The sequence below is a fragment of the Ursus americanus genome, chromosome 3, assembly GCF_024610735.1.
Source record: "Ursus americanus isolate L20-20 chromosome 3, mUrsAme1.1.p, whole genome shotgun sequence".
Classification (NCBI taxonomy): Eukaryota; Metazoa; Chordata; class Mammalia; order Carnivora; family Ursidae; genus Ursus; species Ursus americanus.
This window is the reverse complement of record NC_142129.1, coordinates 44,554,816-44,570,711: the sequence shown is the minus strand read 5'-3', so window position 1 is coordinate 44,570,711 and position 15,896 is coordinate 44,554,816. Positions and strand designations below refer to the sequence as shown.

Below are 15,896 nucleotides of genomic sequence, written 5' to 3'. Positions count from 1 at the left end.
GGGGAAGGGCTGGGTCCCAAGAACCAAAGCCAGGAATCGCTCAATGTTCTGGCCCTTGTAGCCCCTCAAAGACGATTCTGGCGAAAGAGAAGCTGAGACTCAAGGCAATTACAGCTCGAAGTGATGCCAGTCTTCTCTAGGGCGAGCTAGTCCTGTGGCTTGTCTGTCCAATTGCTATGTGTCCCTTGACAGTGGAGCAACTCTCTGGTTCGTTACCATCTAGCCCTGTTGTTCACTGCAAAAGGAGGTCTGTTAGAGGCCGGGTAGTAGCGAGAGTGCTGGACCTACACCAGGAAACCTGGCCTGGCTCGTCAGTTTCACTTGGCTCGTCAGTTTCACTTGTCTTGTAGCACTGCCTCTAGTGTGTTTCCGGGAGAGTCTGAGTCTTGTGGGACAGGACAGCCTCCTGTGGCTAGGGCCTCCAGCAGGGATGCTCGCTTCAGGGCTGGTATGTCCTGTCGGGTTGAAATATGTACATATCAAGTAAAGCAAAACCCTTCTTGTCCCTTGAGCTTGCTAAAGTTTTTATTTTTAAAGTGCATCTGAGTATTTTTTATCAAATGCCTTTGCTGTGTCTATTGAGATTGTTTTCCATTTGTCCCCTTTGTTGGTGTGAATTCCATTATTAGATTCTCTAACATGAAAATATTTTTGCATCTCTGCTTGGCCAAGATTGTCCTCAAACTCATGGCCGATGCAGTTGTTCATTGTTTTATTTCATATTTTTGTTTGGAGTCAAGGTGCTACTAGTCTCATAACCAGCATCATCCTCACGTCAGAGAACGTGGAGTGATTCTGTGTTGGGCGCTATTCTCAGCACTTGATGGACTGGCCTGTGTAATGCTCCCCACAGGCTTTTGAGATGGGACTGTTATGAACCCCATTTTGTAGGGGTTCAACATGGCCGAATTCTGTTGCATCGTTCCTTTTGTTATTCTGTAACAAGTAGGTTTATCACTAATAATGCTTTTTATCCCAAAGTCTATTTTTAATCTGATGATACAGTATTAACTACATTGGCTTTTCAGTGCTTAGCCCGCAGGAGATCTCTTTTCCCCCACACGGTTCGGTTCGCCTTTCGTGTCGCGTACCTTGTGAAACTGCATATTGCGAATTAAAACGAAAAATCAGTCTGGGTGTCTCTGTCTTTTAACTGGCAAGTTGAATTTGTTGGCTTTTATAATAATTACTGATGCACTTGAATTCGTCTGTATTCTGTCCTTTCATTTTGCTGTACGCTTTTCCTTTATTTCCTCTCTCCTCTTCTTCTCCTTTCTTCTTCTTTTTTAGTGAACCATTTTCAAGTGAGCGATTCAGGGGCACTTAGCACATTCACAGCGTTGTATAACCATCACTGTCTACTTCCAAAGCATTTCCTTCTCATCACAGTAAAATCTCTTCCTACCAAGCAGTTTCTCCCCGTTCCTCCCACCCCCTCACCCCCAGCCACCCCCGTTCTGCGGTGTTTCACATAAATGGAATCATATCGCATGTGACCCTTTGTCTCTGGCTTCTTTCACTCAGCATCGTGTGTGTGTGGTTCATCACGTCGTAGCACGTGTCAGTACTTCAGTCCTTGTGATGGTGGAATAATAGGCCATTGCATGAATAGACTGCATTTTGTTTATCCGCTCATCCGTTGCTGGACACGTGAGCTGTTTTCACCTTTCGTCTGTAGATAATAGTGCTGCTGGGAACACGTGTCCCTGTGTTCACTTCTTTGGGGGGTATACCCCGGAGTGGAATTGTGGGGTTGTATGGTGATTCTGTATTCGACTTTTTTGAGGAACCGCCAAACCGTTTTCCACAGTGGCCCTTCCTCTGAATCGAGTGGTGTTTATTTTTTCTTGTTGGGCTTTCTGATTTGGACATCATAGATTATGCTTTTACTACTTTAGCAGTTAGTCTTAATTTTTTTTTTTTGTCAGAATGGACTTAAAGTTTCAGTTTAATCGGTCTCTCTACCCCCTCAAAAAATACAAGGATTTTAGAAAGCTTCAGCTGCTCATTTCCCGTTCCCACATTTCCTGTGTGTAATCATCATCTGGTATGATCCCTGTGTTTTTAACTACCCCCTAATTAGTTGCTATTGTTATTTTTTCTATCATCAGCTCTCATTTAGGTTTATCTACGTGTTTACAGATTTCTTTTCTCGTCATTGCCTCGGTCCTGCTCTTTTCTCCTGGGTTCACTTTCTTTCTTGCCAAAGTAAGTCCGTGAGTGGTTTCTTCAGTGAAGGTCTCTGGTGGTAAACTTTTTCAGTCTTTGTCTGAAAATGTCTTCATTTTGACCTTACCTTTAATATCTGAATTATAAAGATGTCTTTTTTAAAAGTGATTTTTGTTTATAGATAATCTGCCTTTCTGCTAAGATTTTTCTCATTGTCATTAATATTCTGTCATTAATATGTCATTTCAAGATGACATATCTAGGTGTGCATTGATTTCCACATGTGCCGTTTGAGGCTTCTTAGGTTTCTGTGAGGAGGATTCATGCCTGCTAAGTTGTTAGCCATTATCTTCTCAATAATCTCCTTTCTCACACCTTCTTTATTTTTCCTTCTGGAACTCCTTTTAGATGGGCGTTGGAATTAAAGTTTTCCCCCTCCACATCTCTTCTTTGCTCTTTCATGTATTTTCTCTCTTGGGGTTGAGTTGCATTCTGGGTCATGTTCTCTGATAGCTCCTAGTAATTTATTATCTCTTCGTTGTATCCCATCTCCTATTAAAGCTTGCCCCAAGTTTCCCTCCAATGATAAAGAAGATATAACCTATATACAAGTTGGAACAACAGAAAAATGAACACCCATGCTATCCTCACCTACACTCAGCAATTCCAGGACTTTGACACACTTGTTTTTTCGCTCTTTCTTCTCTTCTCCCCTCCCCACATATAGTATATGTATTTGTAACACACACATATTTTTAAAAGATTTTATTCATGTATTTGAGAGAGAGAGACAGCGCAATCAGGGGGAGGGGCAGAGGGAGAGGGACAAGCAGACGCCCCACTGTGCAGGGAGCCCGATGCGGGCTCGATTCCAGGACCCTGGGATCATGACCTGAGCTGAAGGCAGATGCTTAGCTGACTGAGCCACCCAGGTGCCCCTGTGACACACACATTTTTGATGATTCGCTGGAAAGTAAAATTCAGATATCATGGCATTTCACCCCTAAATATCTCAGCTTGCATCTCCTAAGAACAAGAACATTCTCCTGCATAACCACAGTACCATTAACACACCCAAGAAGTTTCCGTAACATCAGCTAACATAAAGCCCATAATCAAATTCCCCCACATGGCTCCCAAATATTCTTTTAGTCTGTAGTTTTTTCTTTTATCTTTTCTTTTTTTTTAAGAGAGAGAGAAAGCAAGTGAGTGGAGGGGGAGAGGCAGAGGGAGAGGGAGAGAGAAAGAATCTTATGCGACTCCGCGCTCAGTGCTGAGCCCCACACGGGACTCAATCTCACAACCCTAAGATCATGACCTGAGCCAAAATCAAGAGTTGGATGCTTAACTGACTGAGCCACCCAGGTGCTCTAGGCTTGAGCTTTTCAATCCAGGATCCATTCAAGGTTCTACCCGCATTTGGTTGCCATGTCTCTCTAGTCTCTTTTAATCTCAAACAACTTCCCGTCCATTTTTAGTTTTTCAAGAGTGTGGTCTTGTTATCTTATAGAATGACCACATTCTAGATATGTCTGTCACTCTATTAGGTTTATGTTAAACACGTTTAGGGCAAGGGCAGTACATATGTGATGTTGCGTATTTCCCGTTACATCAGTCAGGAGCACAGATTATCAGTTTGTTTGATTTTTGCTGATGCTAAGTTGCATCACTTCATTAAGGTGGTTTCTGCCAATCTCTCCATCATTATATTTAAAAAAATATTTATTTATTTATTTGAGAGAGAGAGAGAGAGAGAGCACAAGCAGGGGGGAGGGTTAGAGGGAAAAGCAGACTCCCCACCGAGCAGGGAGCCTGATGTGAGACCTGAGCCGAAGACAGATGTTTAGCCAACTGAGCCACCCAGGCGCTGTCTCTCCATCATTATAAAGGGAACTTTCCCTTTTGCCGTTGGCGAGGAATCAGTAGCTTTCAGACTAGATGAATATCCCGTTACTCAAGAACGTTTCAGCCACTGGCTTTAGCATCCATTGATAATCTTTTCCCGTATTAGTTTATAAAATGGTGACTGTCTAATTTTTATCATTTTCTTGTTCCTCTTACATTTATGAGTCAGTGGTGTTCTATGGAGAAGAGCTTTCCATGACCCATCCCTGTCCGCCCCCCACCCGGCAGCAGCAGGCTCACGGGGTTTAACATATATTTCATATGTCAGAATCACCATCCTTATGTGTCCATGAGTTTTTTTATTTCTATGACTGTATTACTTTTCAAAACTGCCCGTTCTTGTCTTAGAGTATGTTTCTTTTCTAATGATTTCCATTCCTGCTAAAGAAGTCTCCCTGCTCTAATTACAGCCTCTCTTAGATTGTTGTTCTATTATCTCAAGTTCTTGGGAGTCCTTTTTGCTGTGTCACCTGGCTGTTCTTAAGGTGCATGATTTTTCATATATTTACTAGTTCTTTGTTTTGAGCATATTTTCAGTGGCACTTAAAAAAAAAATCTCTCTCTCTCCTGGGGAATCTTGTGTGACCTGCTTCGTAGAAGTGCCCCTCCAGATAATTTTACATTGCTTTAGTTAGGTGTGCTGGGATATCCCTGGCTTGGGAAAATTTTGTGTTATAGTCTGGATTCTTGTGCCGCACGAGTGGCGTCAGTTCAGACTCCATTCACGCTGGGTTCTGAAGTGCCGTCAAATGGAATATATGGTAAGTGGGCCCTATCTTTATTCCCACGGGACCCCTTTCTTTCATACTCCGTGACTAATTTAGCCAAGTATCCAGTGCCGAGCACTGAGGAAGGAGCATCTCCTTGTCTTTTCATGTTAAGAGCTAGTGAAGTATTCTGTCTGCGGCTGCATAAGCAAGACAGCGCCTTCAAAGCTAGTGTGGCCCAGGCACTTCAGGCCCTGCAGAGCCCCTGCACCCGGTCGTGTCCCACAGTGATGAGCGTGCCCAGGCTTCCCCCGAGGGACAGATGAGGCACATGATGCTTACAGAGGGGAGATGACTTGCCCAAGAGCACATGGGGGTTGGGGGAAGAGGGATAAGAACTCAGGTCTCTGAGTAGCTCCTCCCATCCGGCCAAGATTCAGTTATCCGGGATTGAGTCCAGGTCCCATGGAGCCCCAGAGACCCACAGTGCCCTGGCCCTGGCTTCTCCCTTGGGGCCACAAAAGGGAGTTTGGGTGGGAAGTGGTGACCTCAGACACGACAGACAAGCTGGGTGGCTATGGCCCGGCTCCCACAGATTTACTAGATGCACACTATGACACATGTCTCTGGGTTATCTGCACCATCAAAAGTGTTTTGAATCCTTAATTTATCTTTTTGTCATTGTTTTCTGTAATAGTTTTCACTCAAAGGCAAGAACATGCTTTTAAACCGACCTTTTAAACTTTGTAATGCTTGTGCCACAAAGGGACACATGAAAGGAACAATAAGCACATTCCCTAAGTGTGAGCGTAATTGAAGTCTCCTCTTGATGAGATCTATGGGAAACGGGCACAAAGCATCTGAACTGGGCTTCAGCTGATGGATGGTGCTCTGGGTGGGAGTCTCATGACCGGGGAGAGACCCAGCTGTGCCCTCTGCGGCGGGAACGGCATCTCCACCCTCTCGCCGTGGCTCTCGGCCACCCATGTGCCCCGTGGCTTTGCCCTCAGGAGCCAAGGGCGCCACTTGGGAGGTTTGGATTTTGTCCTGTGGTCTACAGGAAGCCATGGAGGGTTCTGGGCAGGGCAAGGAAGCATAACATAGAAGAAGGAACAGAATAGAGCATTTGGAGCCAGCGGCCTGGCTGTGAGTTCTGGCTCCGGTGCTTCTAAGTTGTGTGACCTTATGTGAGTTGCATGGCTTCTGTGAGGGTCTCTGTGGTCCTTAGCTCTATTTGTGGAGCACTGGCCGGGTGCTGGGCACGCAGGGTACAGAGGTGACCAAGGGAATCCCATGGTCGCTCGTGTGATTTCTTTCACCATGTGTATTAGTCTCCCGTGGCTGCTGAAAACAACATGAATATGTTATCTCACTGTTCTGGAGGAGCAGGGTCTGAAGTCAGTTCCACTGGGCTGAAGTCAGGGTGTTGGCAGGGCTCATTCTCTCTGGAGGCAGCAGGGGAGAATCTGTTTCTGTGCTTTTTTGGAGCTTCTCATGACCACCCCCATCCGTGACTTGTGGCCCTCCTCCGTCTTCAGAGTGCAGCCCTCCAACCTCTGCTCCTGGCATCATGCCACCTCTCCTCTTCCGTGTCACATCTCCCTGTGCTTCCCCCTTACATGGACACTTGTAATTACATTGCTCCCACTTGGGTAATCCAGGATACCCTCTTTCATCCTAAGATCCTTAACTTAGTCCCATCGACAGAGTCCTTTCTGCCATGTAAGGTACCATTCGCAGGATACCTTTGGGGGCCATTGTTCAGCCTATCGTACCATGTCAAATTGCAATTTATGTCTGTTTATTTTACTTGCCTGGGTCTCCCTTGGGCAGGGAGACGGGCCACAGGTTTGCTGGATGAGTGGCTGAGGAAATGAACGGTTGCATGTTCAGAGTTGAAAAGGAAGTGGCATACCACTTGGGCTGTAGGGGATGAGTGTGAGTTTGCCAAAGGATATTCTAGCCCAATTGAAGGGCTTATGAAAAGGCATAGAGGCATATGCTCATGGAGGCATAGCTCAGCATTCAAGGAATGTGCGTGGAGTGTGAGGGTGCAGAGGGAGAGGGGGCTGGAGTGGCAGGTGGCCAGGTCAGAGATAGCCCGTAGGGCACCCTAAAGGGCCTGGATTTTATTTTATTTTAGTTATTTATTTTGTATTTTTAGGTAATCTCTACACCCAGCATGGGGCTTGAACTCACAATCCTGAGATCAAGGGTCGCATGCATCACTGACTAAGCCAGCCAGATGGCCCATCCTGGATTTTATTTTTCAAGGAAGTGGTATATGTGGTGGTTGCTGCCTTTGTCTTTGGGGTCATTGCCTGGGTTCAAATCCCTGAGCCACCACTGACTCGCCGTGTCCTGGGAGAAGTACTGGATCTCCGTGAGGCTCAGCATGACACCTACTTCATCAGGCTGTCCTGAGAAGCAGATGGCTTTTGTTGCTTGCAAGGCACTCAGCCCGGTGCCTGGAACAGCCAAAGGAGTGAGAGAGTATCTGCTGTTATTATTGCTGTCGTTTTTATAAATATTATTGTTGTTGTTGGTGATGATGATGGGGAACCCTTGAAGCATTTCAGCCAGGCTGTGGCGTAGTCAGATTTGTTTTTTAGAAAGATGCCTTTGACACCCATAGGAAGATGTGGGGGGCCGGCGTGGGGCGGGGCATCACACTGGGGGTCAGGAAACCAGCGACGAGGCTGTTCCAGGGATGTGGGTGAGGGACCAAGAGGCAGAGAGCAGAGACGGGTGTGAGAGAGAGGTTATTGTCTTTGGGATGTTCCAGAGATGTCTCCCGCTGTTCCCTGCTTGGCTAGAATATCCTTTGGCAAACTCATGCTCATCCTGCAGCCCAAGTGCTATGCCACTTCCTTCTCAACTCCGATGTTAGATGTTAGAGGCCATTTAGCATCATGCCTCAAGCCTCGCTTTTCAGGAAGGGCTACTGAGGTGCAAGGGGGAGGCATCTTGCCTTAGTATCCGGACAGGATAGTGACAGAAGGGGCAGATAGAGGTCGGACTTGGGACCTCAGCCTTTAGTGGCAGAGTCAGTGGCAGTGGGAGAGGTACACTGACAGAAACTTCTGGTGAAGGTGCAGTCTCTCATTGTGATGGTTGTGACACAGCATCTGCACTGCCTCCCCCTTCACCCCTCCAGGCCTTAGATCCCCTTTCCAGCATGTTCTTTTACCAGTCCCCAAGAGAACACTTGTCTTGCCGAATCCTGGGAGCATAGAGACATAGGAATTTTGCGGTTTTGCGTTGAGGAAAATGGGCTTGACTGGGTGGGGGAGGGTTAGGGCTGCCTGGGAGGGTGGGGGAAGGAGCTCTGTGTTCCAGCACTCCGGGCCAGAGCAAGAAGCTCGGAGTCCGAAGCAGTATGTGCTCGCAGATTTGGTACCGTGTGTCCTCCGCGGTCTTCCACTCACACCCCTTCATACATCTTCAGGAGGAAGCCAATTCAATAGAACAAGCACGGCAAGATTACGATTGTTACTTCAATCATATCTTACTCTGCAAGGATGTTGGAGGAAAATATATTTCAATGCCACGTTCAAAAGGGCTGTCATTTTTCAACATAGTAAATGGGTTTTCAGAGAGTGATGTAATATTGTTATTCTTAATACATTCTTCTAAAAAAAAAAAGATTTTGTTTTAGTCCAGATTGATGCATGCTGGAGGAAAGAAAATTTCCAAAGAGAGCGAAAATACAGGTGGGCCATGTTGAGAAAGTTCCACATGTACATACCTGAGCTTACAAATCAGGCTCACAGTATAGGTTTTTGGTACATTTTAGAGGTTTCTTAGAAATGGCTGCTGATGGTTTTACAAGAAAGCTGGGAGAAAAGAAATAAACAGAAAGGAAAATAGAGAATGCGATAAAAAAAATCCGTGCAGTGATGACGAGCACTTGATTTGCGCGCGTACATGCGTGAGTGTGCGTGTTTTCTAGCAGTATCACAGTGACATCAGTAAGACACACTTGCATCTGGTCCTTGGCAAGTGTCAAACTACAGGGTTTATCCCCGTGTTGGCTGGTGTGCATGTGTGTGCGTGTGCTGGTGAGAACACAGAATTGAAAGGCACCCGGGAGGCCATTTGGTCCTGTCCAACAAAGGAACCTGTGGCGCAGAGAGGGAGAGTGACTGTGCGAGGCATACATGAACGACAGGGCTGGGCTGGAGAGAACCGTCCCCTGACCCCCCCATCCAGTGCTCCCCGCGTTCTTCTCTGCTGTTTGTATTTCGGGGTCATTTTCCTCTCTGTACATTGACTTTTTTTTTTTTTTTTTCTAGGAAAAATCAGTTGCCAACGCCCAACAAGGCTGATGGCGAGCTGGGTGTCCTACAACTTGGTAGGTGTCGCTGCTGTCTCTATGCTGTGCCCGGCAGGGTCAAGGGGGCTCTGTTTGCTCCGTGTGGAAGGAGGTGGGTGGGGGCTCCTTTCCTCCCACCAGACCTTAGGAAGGAGGGGCTGGCCCAGTGAGTAGAGCAGACTTCTCTCTCTGTGGTTGTGGTCGTCTGCTTTCTGTCTTTCTCTCTTGGAGAAGGAAGACTGGGCATTTCTGGACCCACATTGGTAGGGGGTTGGGGGGGTGAAGAGGAGCCTCTTTTGCATTTGGGGACTCTTTTAGGGCTATTCAGAACCTACAAAGGTCTCCAGAAGACAGCTCTGCCTGGGGGAGACCGTCCTTTAAAAAACTTAATCACCGTATTATTGAGGCATAAAATAGTGTGAAAGTGTGTAAGTGCACACATCTTCAGTGTTCAGCTCCGTGTAGTTTCACACGCGTGTACATCCATGTCACTGCTCTCCGAGATCAAGATAGAGAACATGTCCATCCACTCTTAGTTTTCAAGCCATCTCTGGTTTCCCCTTTCTGTGATTCTCTCCTCCCTGAAGACTGCTGTGTTTGCGGGGCTTGGCAAAGCAGCCGTACAACGGATGGTGGCGACCCAGCCACCAGACTTGAAAGGATGAGGCTTGAGTGCCGTTGACATTTGCTCTTCTTCCAGAAGCCAGTGATTTACCTGTCGGGCCATTCACATACTTTTCCTCTCCTTTCAAGCACCCCTTTTAAACGGAAGGAAAAAAGCTGTGCACTCTTTAGAAGTTACTTGTGCGAGAGGTGCGGTCTGACGGTTTGCTTTGATGAAGTTGAAAGGCAGGGGCCCCTCTCTGAGTGCCGAGGCAGGGGTTTGTTTGTTCTGCTCAGCTCACTTCAGACGTAACAGTTCCTTAGACTTGGAATCATCTGCGGTGGCCGGTGGGGACCGCTTGGCCAGCGCAGGAAGGGGCAGAGTCGTGCACGCGGCCACGCAGATGCACGGAGCCAGCACGCGTTGGCCTCTGAAGCCTTCTGTAAAGCACCGCACTTTAAGATTTTCCAGTGAGAGCCACTCCTGTCTGCACATAAAACGAAGCACTTCCTGGCCTTCAGAACCCAGCGGGCTTCTGTTGGAAGGAAGGCTTTTAGCAATTCTCTCAGAACCCATTGTTTGAAGTGTGTGTTTTCCAGAGGGAGGCAGACCCCTCTTTGCTAGTGGCCTAGCTGATGATTTAGAAAGGGGGAAGGAAATAAAAGGTAGGAGATCATGGAACCCAGTCATCAAAGAAAGGGAAAGAGAAGTTTTGGGGTGACGCAGAGACAAGGAATACAATTTGGCTGGAGGAACAGCATTTTCTTCCCTACCCGATCCACTTTCCTTTGGTTCAGTACAGCAAACTTTTGTTAGCAATTACTTGCCAGGGCATAGATGAGGCTGTTGAAAGTATGTGAAGGTGAGTAGAAAGAGGCCTTGCTCCTAAAGGGGATCCCTCCTACATTGTTGGTGGGAATGCAAGTTGGTACAGCCACTCTGGAAAACAGTGTGGAGGTCCCTTAAAAAGTTAAAAATTGAGCTACCCTATGATCCAGCCATTGCACTACTGGGTATTTACCCCAAAGATACAGACGTAGTGAAGAGAAGGGCCATATGCACCCCAATGTTCATAGCAGCAATGTCCACAATAGCTAAATCGTGGAAGGAGCCGAGATGCCCTTCAACAGATGACTGGATTAAGAAGTTGTGGTCCATATATACAATGGAATATTACTCAGCTATCAGAAAGAATGAGTTCTCAACATTTGCTACAACATGGACGGCACTGGAGGAGATAATGCTAAGTGAAATAAGTCAAGCGGAGAAAGACAACTATCATATGATTTCTCTCATCTATGGAACATAAGAACTAGGATGATCGGTAGGGGAAGAAAGGGATAAAGAAAGAGGGGGTAATCAGAAGGGGGAATGAAACATGAGAGACTATGGACTATGAGAAACAAACTGAGGACCTCAGAGGGGAGGGGGGTGGGGGAATGGGATAGACTGGTGATGGGTAGTAAGGAGGGCACGTATTGCGTGGTGCACTGGGTGTTATACACAACTAATGAATCATCGAGCCTTACATCGGAAACCGGGGATGTACTGTATGGTGACCAACATAATATAATAAAAAATCATTAAAATAAAAGAAATAAAAAAAAATAAAAAAAAGAAAGAGGCCTTGCTCCAAGGGGAGGGCTGCGTTGGGTGAGACAGAGGAAGAGAGGTGTCCTCTGATAGCAACACATAAAGAGGATGGTTAGCAGTTCATCATTGCTTCAAGAGACGTAGAAGCTGAGTTCTGTGGTGCATTCCAGAAGTTTCCATAGTGAGGAGGTATTTAGACTGGGCTCTGAAGGTTGAGAAGGTCTTGCCAGGTAGACATGTGTAACAAGCCTCATGGGCAAGGCAGGGAGAATGAGAAAGAGTGATTGGCTTGAGGCGACTGGCCCATAGGAGAAGGGCTGGGGTCAGGGGGAGCCAGGCTGGGAACGAAGGTGTGGCAGGGCCAGGATGACCTTGAGTGCTGTACTAACGAGCCTGACTGTAAATCATTAGCCAGTGAAGAACACTTGAAGATTCTGTGCTGGTGAGTAATGTGTGCAGTGCTGTGGGTTTAGGGCTACCTCTGGGTATGTGTGGAGGATGGATTTTAGAGGTAAGGGCCTGGATGTTGGAAGACCAGTAAGGGGGCTCTTGGAATAGTCTAGAAAAGATGTGATTGTCCCCCGTTCTGTCTGGCAAAATCCTCTGGGTATTTCAAGACCCTGCTCCAATAGTTAGCTCTAATGGAAAGTTTCTCTGACCCTCTAAGGCAGAACTATTTGCCTCTTCTCCTCTGCTCTTAAAACCTTGCACTATTTCTGTTTTAGTACTCATGTTACATTATTTGTTTGGAGCTCTGTCTTTCCTTCTAGGCAGTGAACTCCTTGAAGGCAGGGGTGGTGCTTTACTCATCTGTGGACCTCTACTGTCCCACTGTCCCACACAACCCCTGGCACATCACGGATGTTCAATGAAGTGCTTGATGAACAGATAGAAAAAGAATGACATATTCCTGTAATAGTGGAGGGATACAGGGTGGCGGCGAGGTGTGAGACATCCTGGGGGCAGAATGATCTGGAGGCCGGATCATAGTGGTGTGTGAGACAGGGCTGAGGTCTCATCCTAGGTCCCTGGAGGAGGAGGGCTGGGGAGATGGAATCTGTTATCAGATCTGAAGTTTGGAGGGGTGCGGTGCTGAGATTCCTGAGTCTGGGGTGTTGGCGCACTTCAGGGGAAGATAGCCGCAGTCAGTGGGAAATACGGATCAGGCATGTGGACAAAGACGTATATGGACCTCTGTTATATATTGCCATATGTTTTCCTCCAAAGGGTAAATAAAATGGTATGGGAAACAAACTCCCTCGCTTCTTTTCAACCAGATACTTAAACCAGGGCCTTAAAAATAGCATCCTCAAACCACCGGCATTTGCAGATGGTTTTGTCTGCTTGGCCAGCATGTCATTCTGGAGTGCTTTGTTTTTCCTTTGCATGGCGGTCCCACCACATCTGGGCCCAAGGCCTTCTATGTGGTCCTGAACCAAATCCCTGCACAGGGGCCAACTTCCTCCTGGCAGAAGCCGAGGATGGCTGCCTCCTCTTGGGGGGCTCCTCCGGGTCTGCTTCCCCTGGGCCCCAGCTTTCATTCTCAGATTTACTTCATGGAGCCCTGGGCAGAGAACGTTTCAGCCCCGGTTCCCTCCCGGACAAACTCAGACTAAACAGAAGCCTCCAAATAGGCTTAAATACTGCCCCTTCTGTGCCTCCAGGAAACAGTCTGGCCTGAGGCATTGCAAGGAGCCCTTCTGGGCCTGGTAGAGTCACTCAGGTTACTCTTCCCATCTGTTCTGGGCCTCAGCTGCCCAGGGTTGAATCAATCACACATCTCTGGTCCTCCAGGGAACATTCTCAGTATTGATCTTTGCAAAGCCTGCCCATCGGCCTCTCTCCCTTTACCTCCCTTCCTCCTCCCTTTCCTTCTCCACCCCCTCCTTCTCTTTTCCCTCCTCCTCCCTCCTCTTGCCTCTCCTTCATTTCCCTGTAGCCCCACCCCCACACTCCCAAGACCTTCCTCTCCTCAAGTCACCATTCTCAAGTATTTAGTCTATATCTGTCTGCTTGTGTGTGTTCTTGCAAATTGTGTCGTGTTTTTTGTGTGTATGTATTTGTCATGGTTGTAAATCATATTGCCTTATATATCTCATTTGCATTCTTGCTTTTGCTGCCCAGCACCATGTTTTTAAGACCCATGCACGTTGCTGAGGGAACATCTATTGGGTCGTTATTTCAGGGTACTTTTATAAGGCCATGGTCACAGGGTGACTTTTTCAGAGGCCCCGACTAAGAAGAGTTCTCATTTAAATTCAGATTCCCATTTCAATCCCAGACTCACTTTTAATTTTTTTTCAGCCTAAAGGTGGAAGGGTCTCCTTTTCAGTGGACTAGGACTCTGGGAGTTGGCCTCATCCTGTGCCTGGTCTTCCCCCAGGGAAGAAAAGGAAGCTGCAGAATAGGATATAAGACGTGTCCTGGGGATGTCAGCCTCTGGATAGCATCTCCAGAAGATGTGGGGCAGGGATAGTGACATTTCTATAGTCCCAGATGTACAGAATTCTGGGAGATAATGTTGATTTCTATGCAGTGTAGTGTACTTTTTAAATAATCATTTAAGCTTGGGAAAATGAGGAAAAAACATGTTCAACAAGCTCTCTGGAGACTGGTCCGCTCAGCTTTGCCAGCATAATTACCCTGGATTGTTTTCACTTGGGTTCCTCTGAGTGTTCTGGTAAATGCTGTAGCCGTGGGTACAGTGGCGGGAGGGAGACTCGGCCGGCTGGGAAGGCACAGGCCGGGGCTGCCCAGACCATGCTGGACCCTCTCTGGGCCTCCATTGCTCCAGCTGTAGGAAGACTGTGTGACATGTGACTTAGTGTCCCCTTCTGGCTGGAGGTCCAGGGGGGTCTGGCTGGCAGGATGGCAGAACGATTAGGAGTTGGCCTGGGTTTTATCCTGTCTCTGCCACTTTTCCATCTGCATGACGTCAGGCCAGTCCTTTCACTTCTCTAAGCTCAGTTTCTCATCTGTAAATGGGGGTGATGATAATTGCCCCGACATGGGGCTGTTACGGGACTTAGGTGCTAAAACACAAGTGGCTGGTGAGTGAAAGCCACGACAGTGATAATCTGTTATAATTGTTTTATCAGGAATGGTGGCATTTTCTTTCCTCATTCTGCCCTTTTCATGTTTGTCCTCGGGCATGGGTTTGTGTGCTACACCCACCTTTTGTAAGAAATAGGTCTGGGTGAGGGTTTTCTGGGCCTGCCTCCATGGCTCCAACCCTAGGCTCTTGGTTCACTGCATGTCCACAAGCAGAACTTTCTAGTGGGCCAGTAGCCAAATCACGCCCACCAGCATCCTTGTGCCACAGACCAGCATGGGGCTGTGACAAGAAGTGAGGGCATTCGGTCTGCCTTTTTTCCTTCCGGTGAAGGTCTGGGAGCCCCAAAGGGGAGAGGCGGGTGGAAGATAGGGAAGCCCTCCTTTCATTCCAACTCATCCATGTCCTTGGTGTTAAATGATTTTTTTTTAAGATTTTATTTATTTGTTTGTTTGTTTATTTATTTAGAGAGCTGGGGAGGGGCAGAGGAAGAGGGTGGGAGAGAATCTCAAGCAGACTCCTGCTGAGTGTGGAGCCTGATGTGGGGCTTGATCCAATGACCTGAAGATCATGGCCTGAACTGAAACCAAGAGTGGGACTTTTAACCCACTGAGCCACCCAGGCGCCCCAAATGATTTCTTATTCTGTTCTCCATGGGTCATACCAAGGAGCTCACATGCCCTGGTATTCTTTCAGAGGATGTGGACGATGATTTGATAAGGGAGGAAGTCATCCTGTCTCCAGTCCCATCGATGCTCAAGCTGCAAATAGTGTCAAAGCCAATCGACTTCTCAGTGGCCAAGGTAGGCGTCAGCTTTAAAGTGTGCATCGATACATCTTGATTTGAATTGGTGTGAATCGGTGCAGTGTGAATTGAAGCCATCTTGGTGTGAATTGGTATGGGTGAGGTGACTTTGATCTCTCTGGCCCCATCCGTCTTATGTCTCAGTTATGGTTAAAGTGGAAATTGGGGTGTGGTAGAGAAGGGCCGGAACTGAGAGTCAGGACAATGGGGGCCTAGTCCTCTCCAAGAAGAGGTGAGGGTACAACCTCCTCCCATTCAGACATTCCAGGGTCTTGTTCTTCTTTTGGCCCAGAGCTGCTTCCCCACATGTGCAACGGGCACTTCCAGAGTTGTGACGGCAGCGGGAGAACCGTCCTCATTAGACCTGCTCTTTAGCGCTCGTGCCCCTAGCTGGGCTCAGGCTGGATTGCAGTGAGGGAAGGACAGGTGGGTGTTAATAATTCCTCAGCACCATCCGGTTCACACCAGTGGCCTCCTGGAGGGACCTGAGGTCATAGGACTTAGGGAGCAGGTTCCTGGCCTTGTCAGCCTCCTCTGCACGGATGTGCTGGATTCCTCACCATCTCAGCTGCCAGATGGCCTCACCCCTTCCCTTGGTCAGCAGTTCCTGGGGGATGGAATTCCGCTCCTGCTGTCTTCCACTGGCTCTTGAGCCAGGATCCAGGAGGAAAAGCTAAAACTCCTGGGAACACAGTTGACCCCCTTTTCTTCCTACCTATAAATATTTACTCAGCACACAGATAAAA

General features: G+C 47.6%; 1 protein-coding gene across 2 annotated transcripts in view; it reads left to right on the top strand.

Moving 5' to 3' along the window:
• The window catches only part of MINDY4 (MINDY lysine 48 deubiquitinase 4), a 103,202-nt gene that overhangs the window by 35,608 nt on the left and 51,698 nt on the right, over nt 1-15,896 (top strand). For both annotated transcript variants that reach the window (XM_045792919.2, XM_087860934.1), the window contains exons 6-7: nt 9,077-9,135; nt 15,042-15,148. In XM_045792919.2, coding sequence (XP_045648875.1) covers nt 9,077-9,135; nt 15,042-15,148 — 166 coding nt within the window. The remainder of the gene's footprint in view (nt 1-9,076; nt 9,136-15,041; nt 15,149-15,896) is intronic.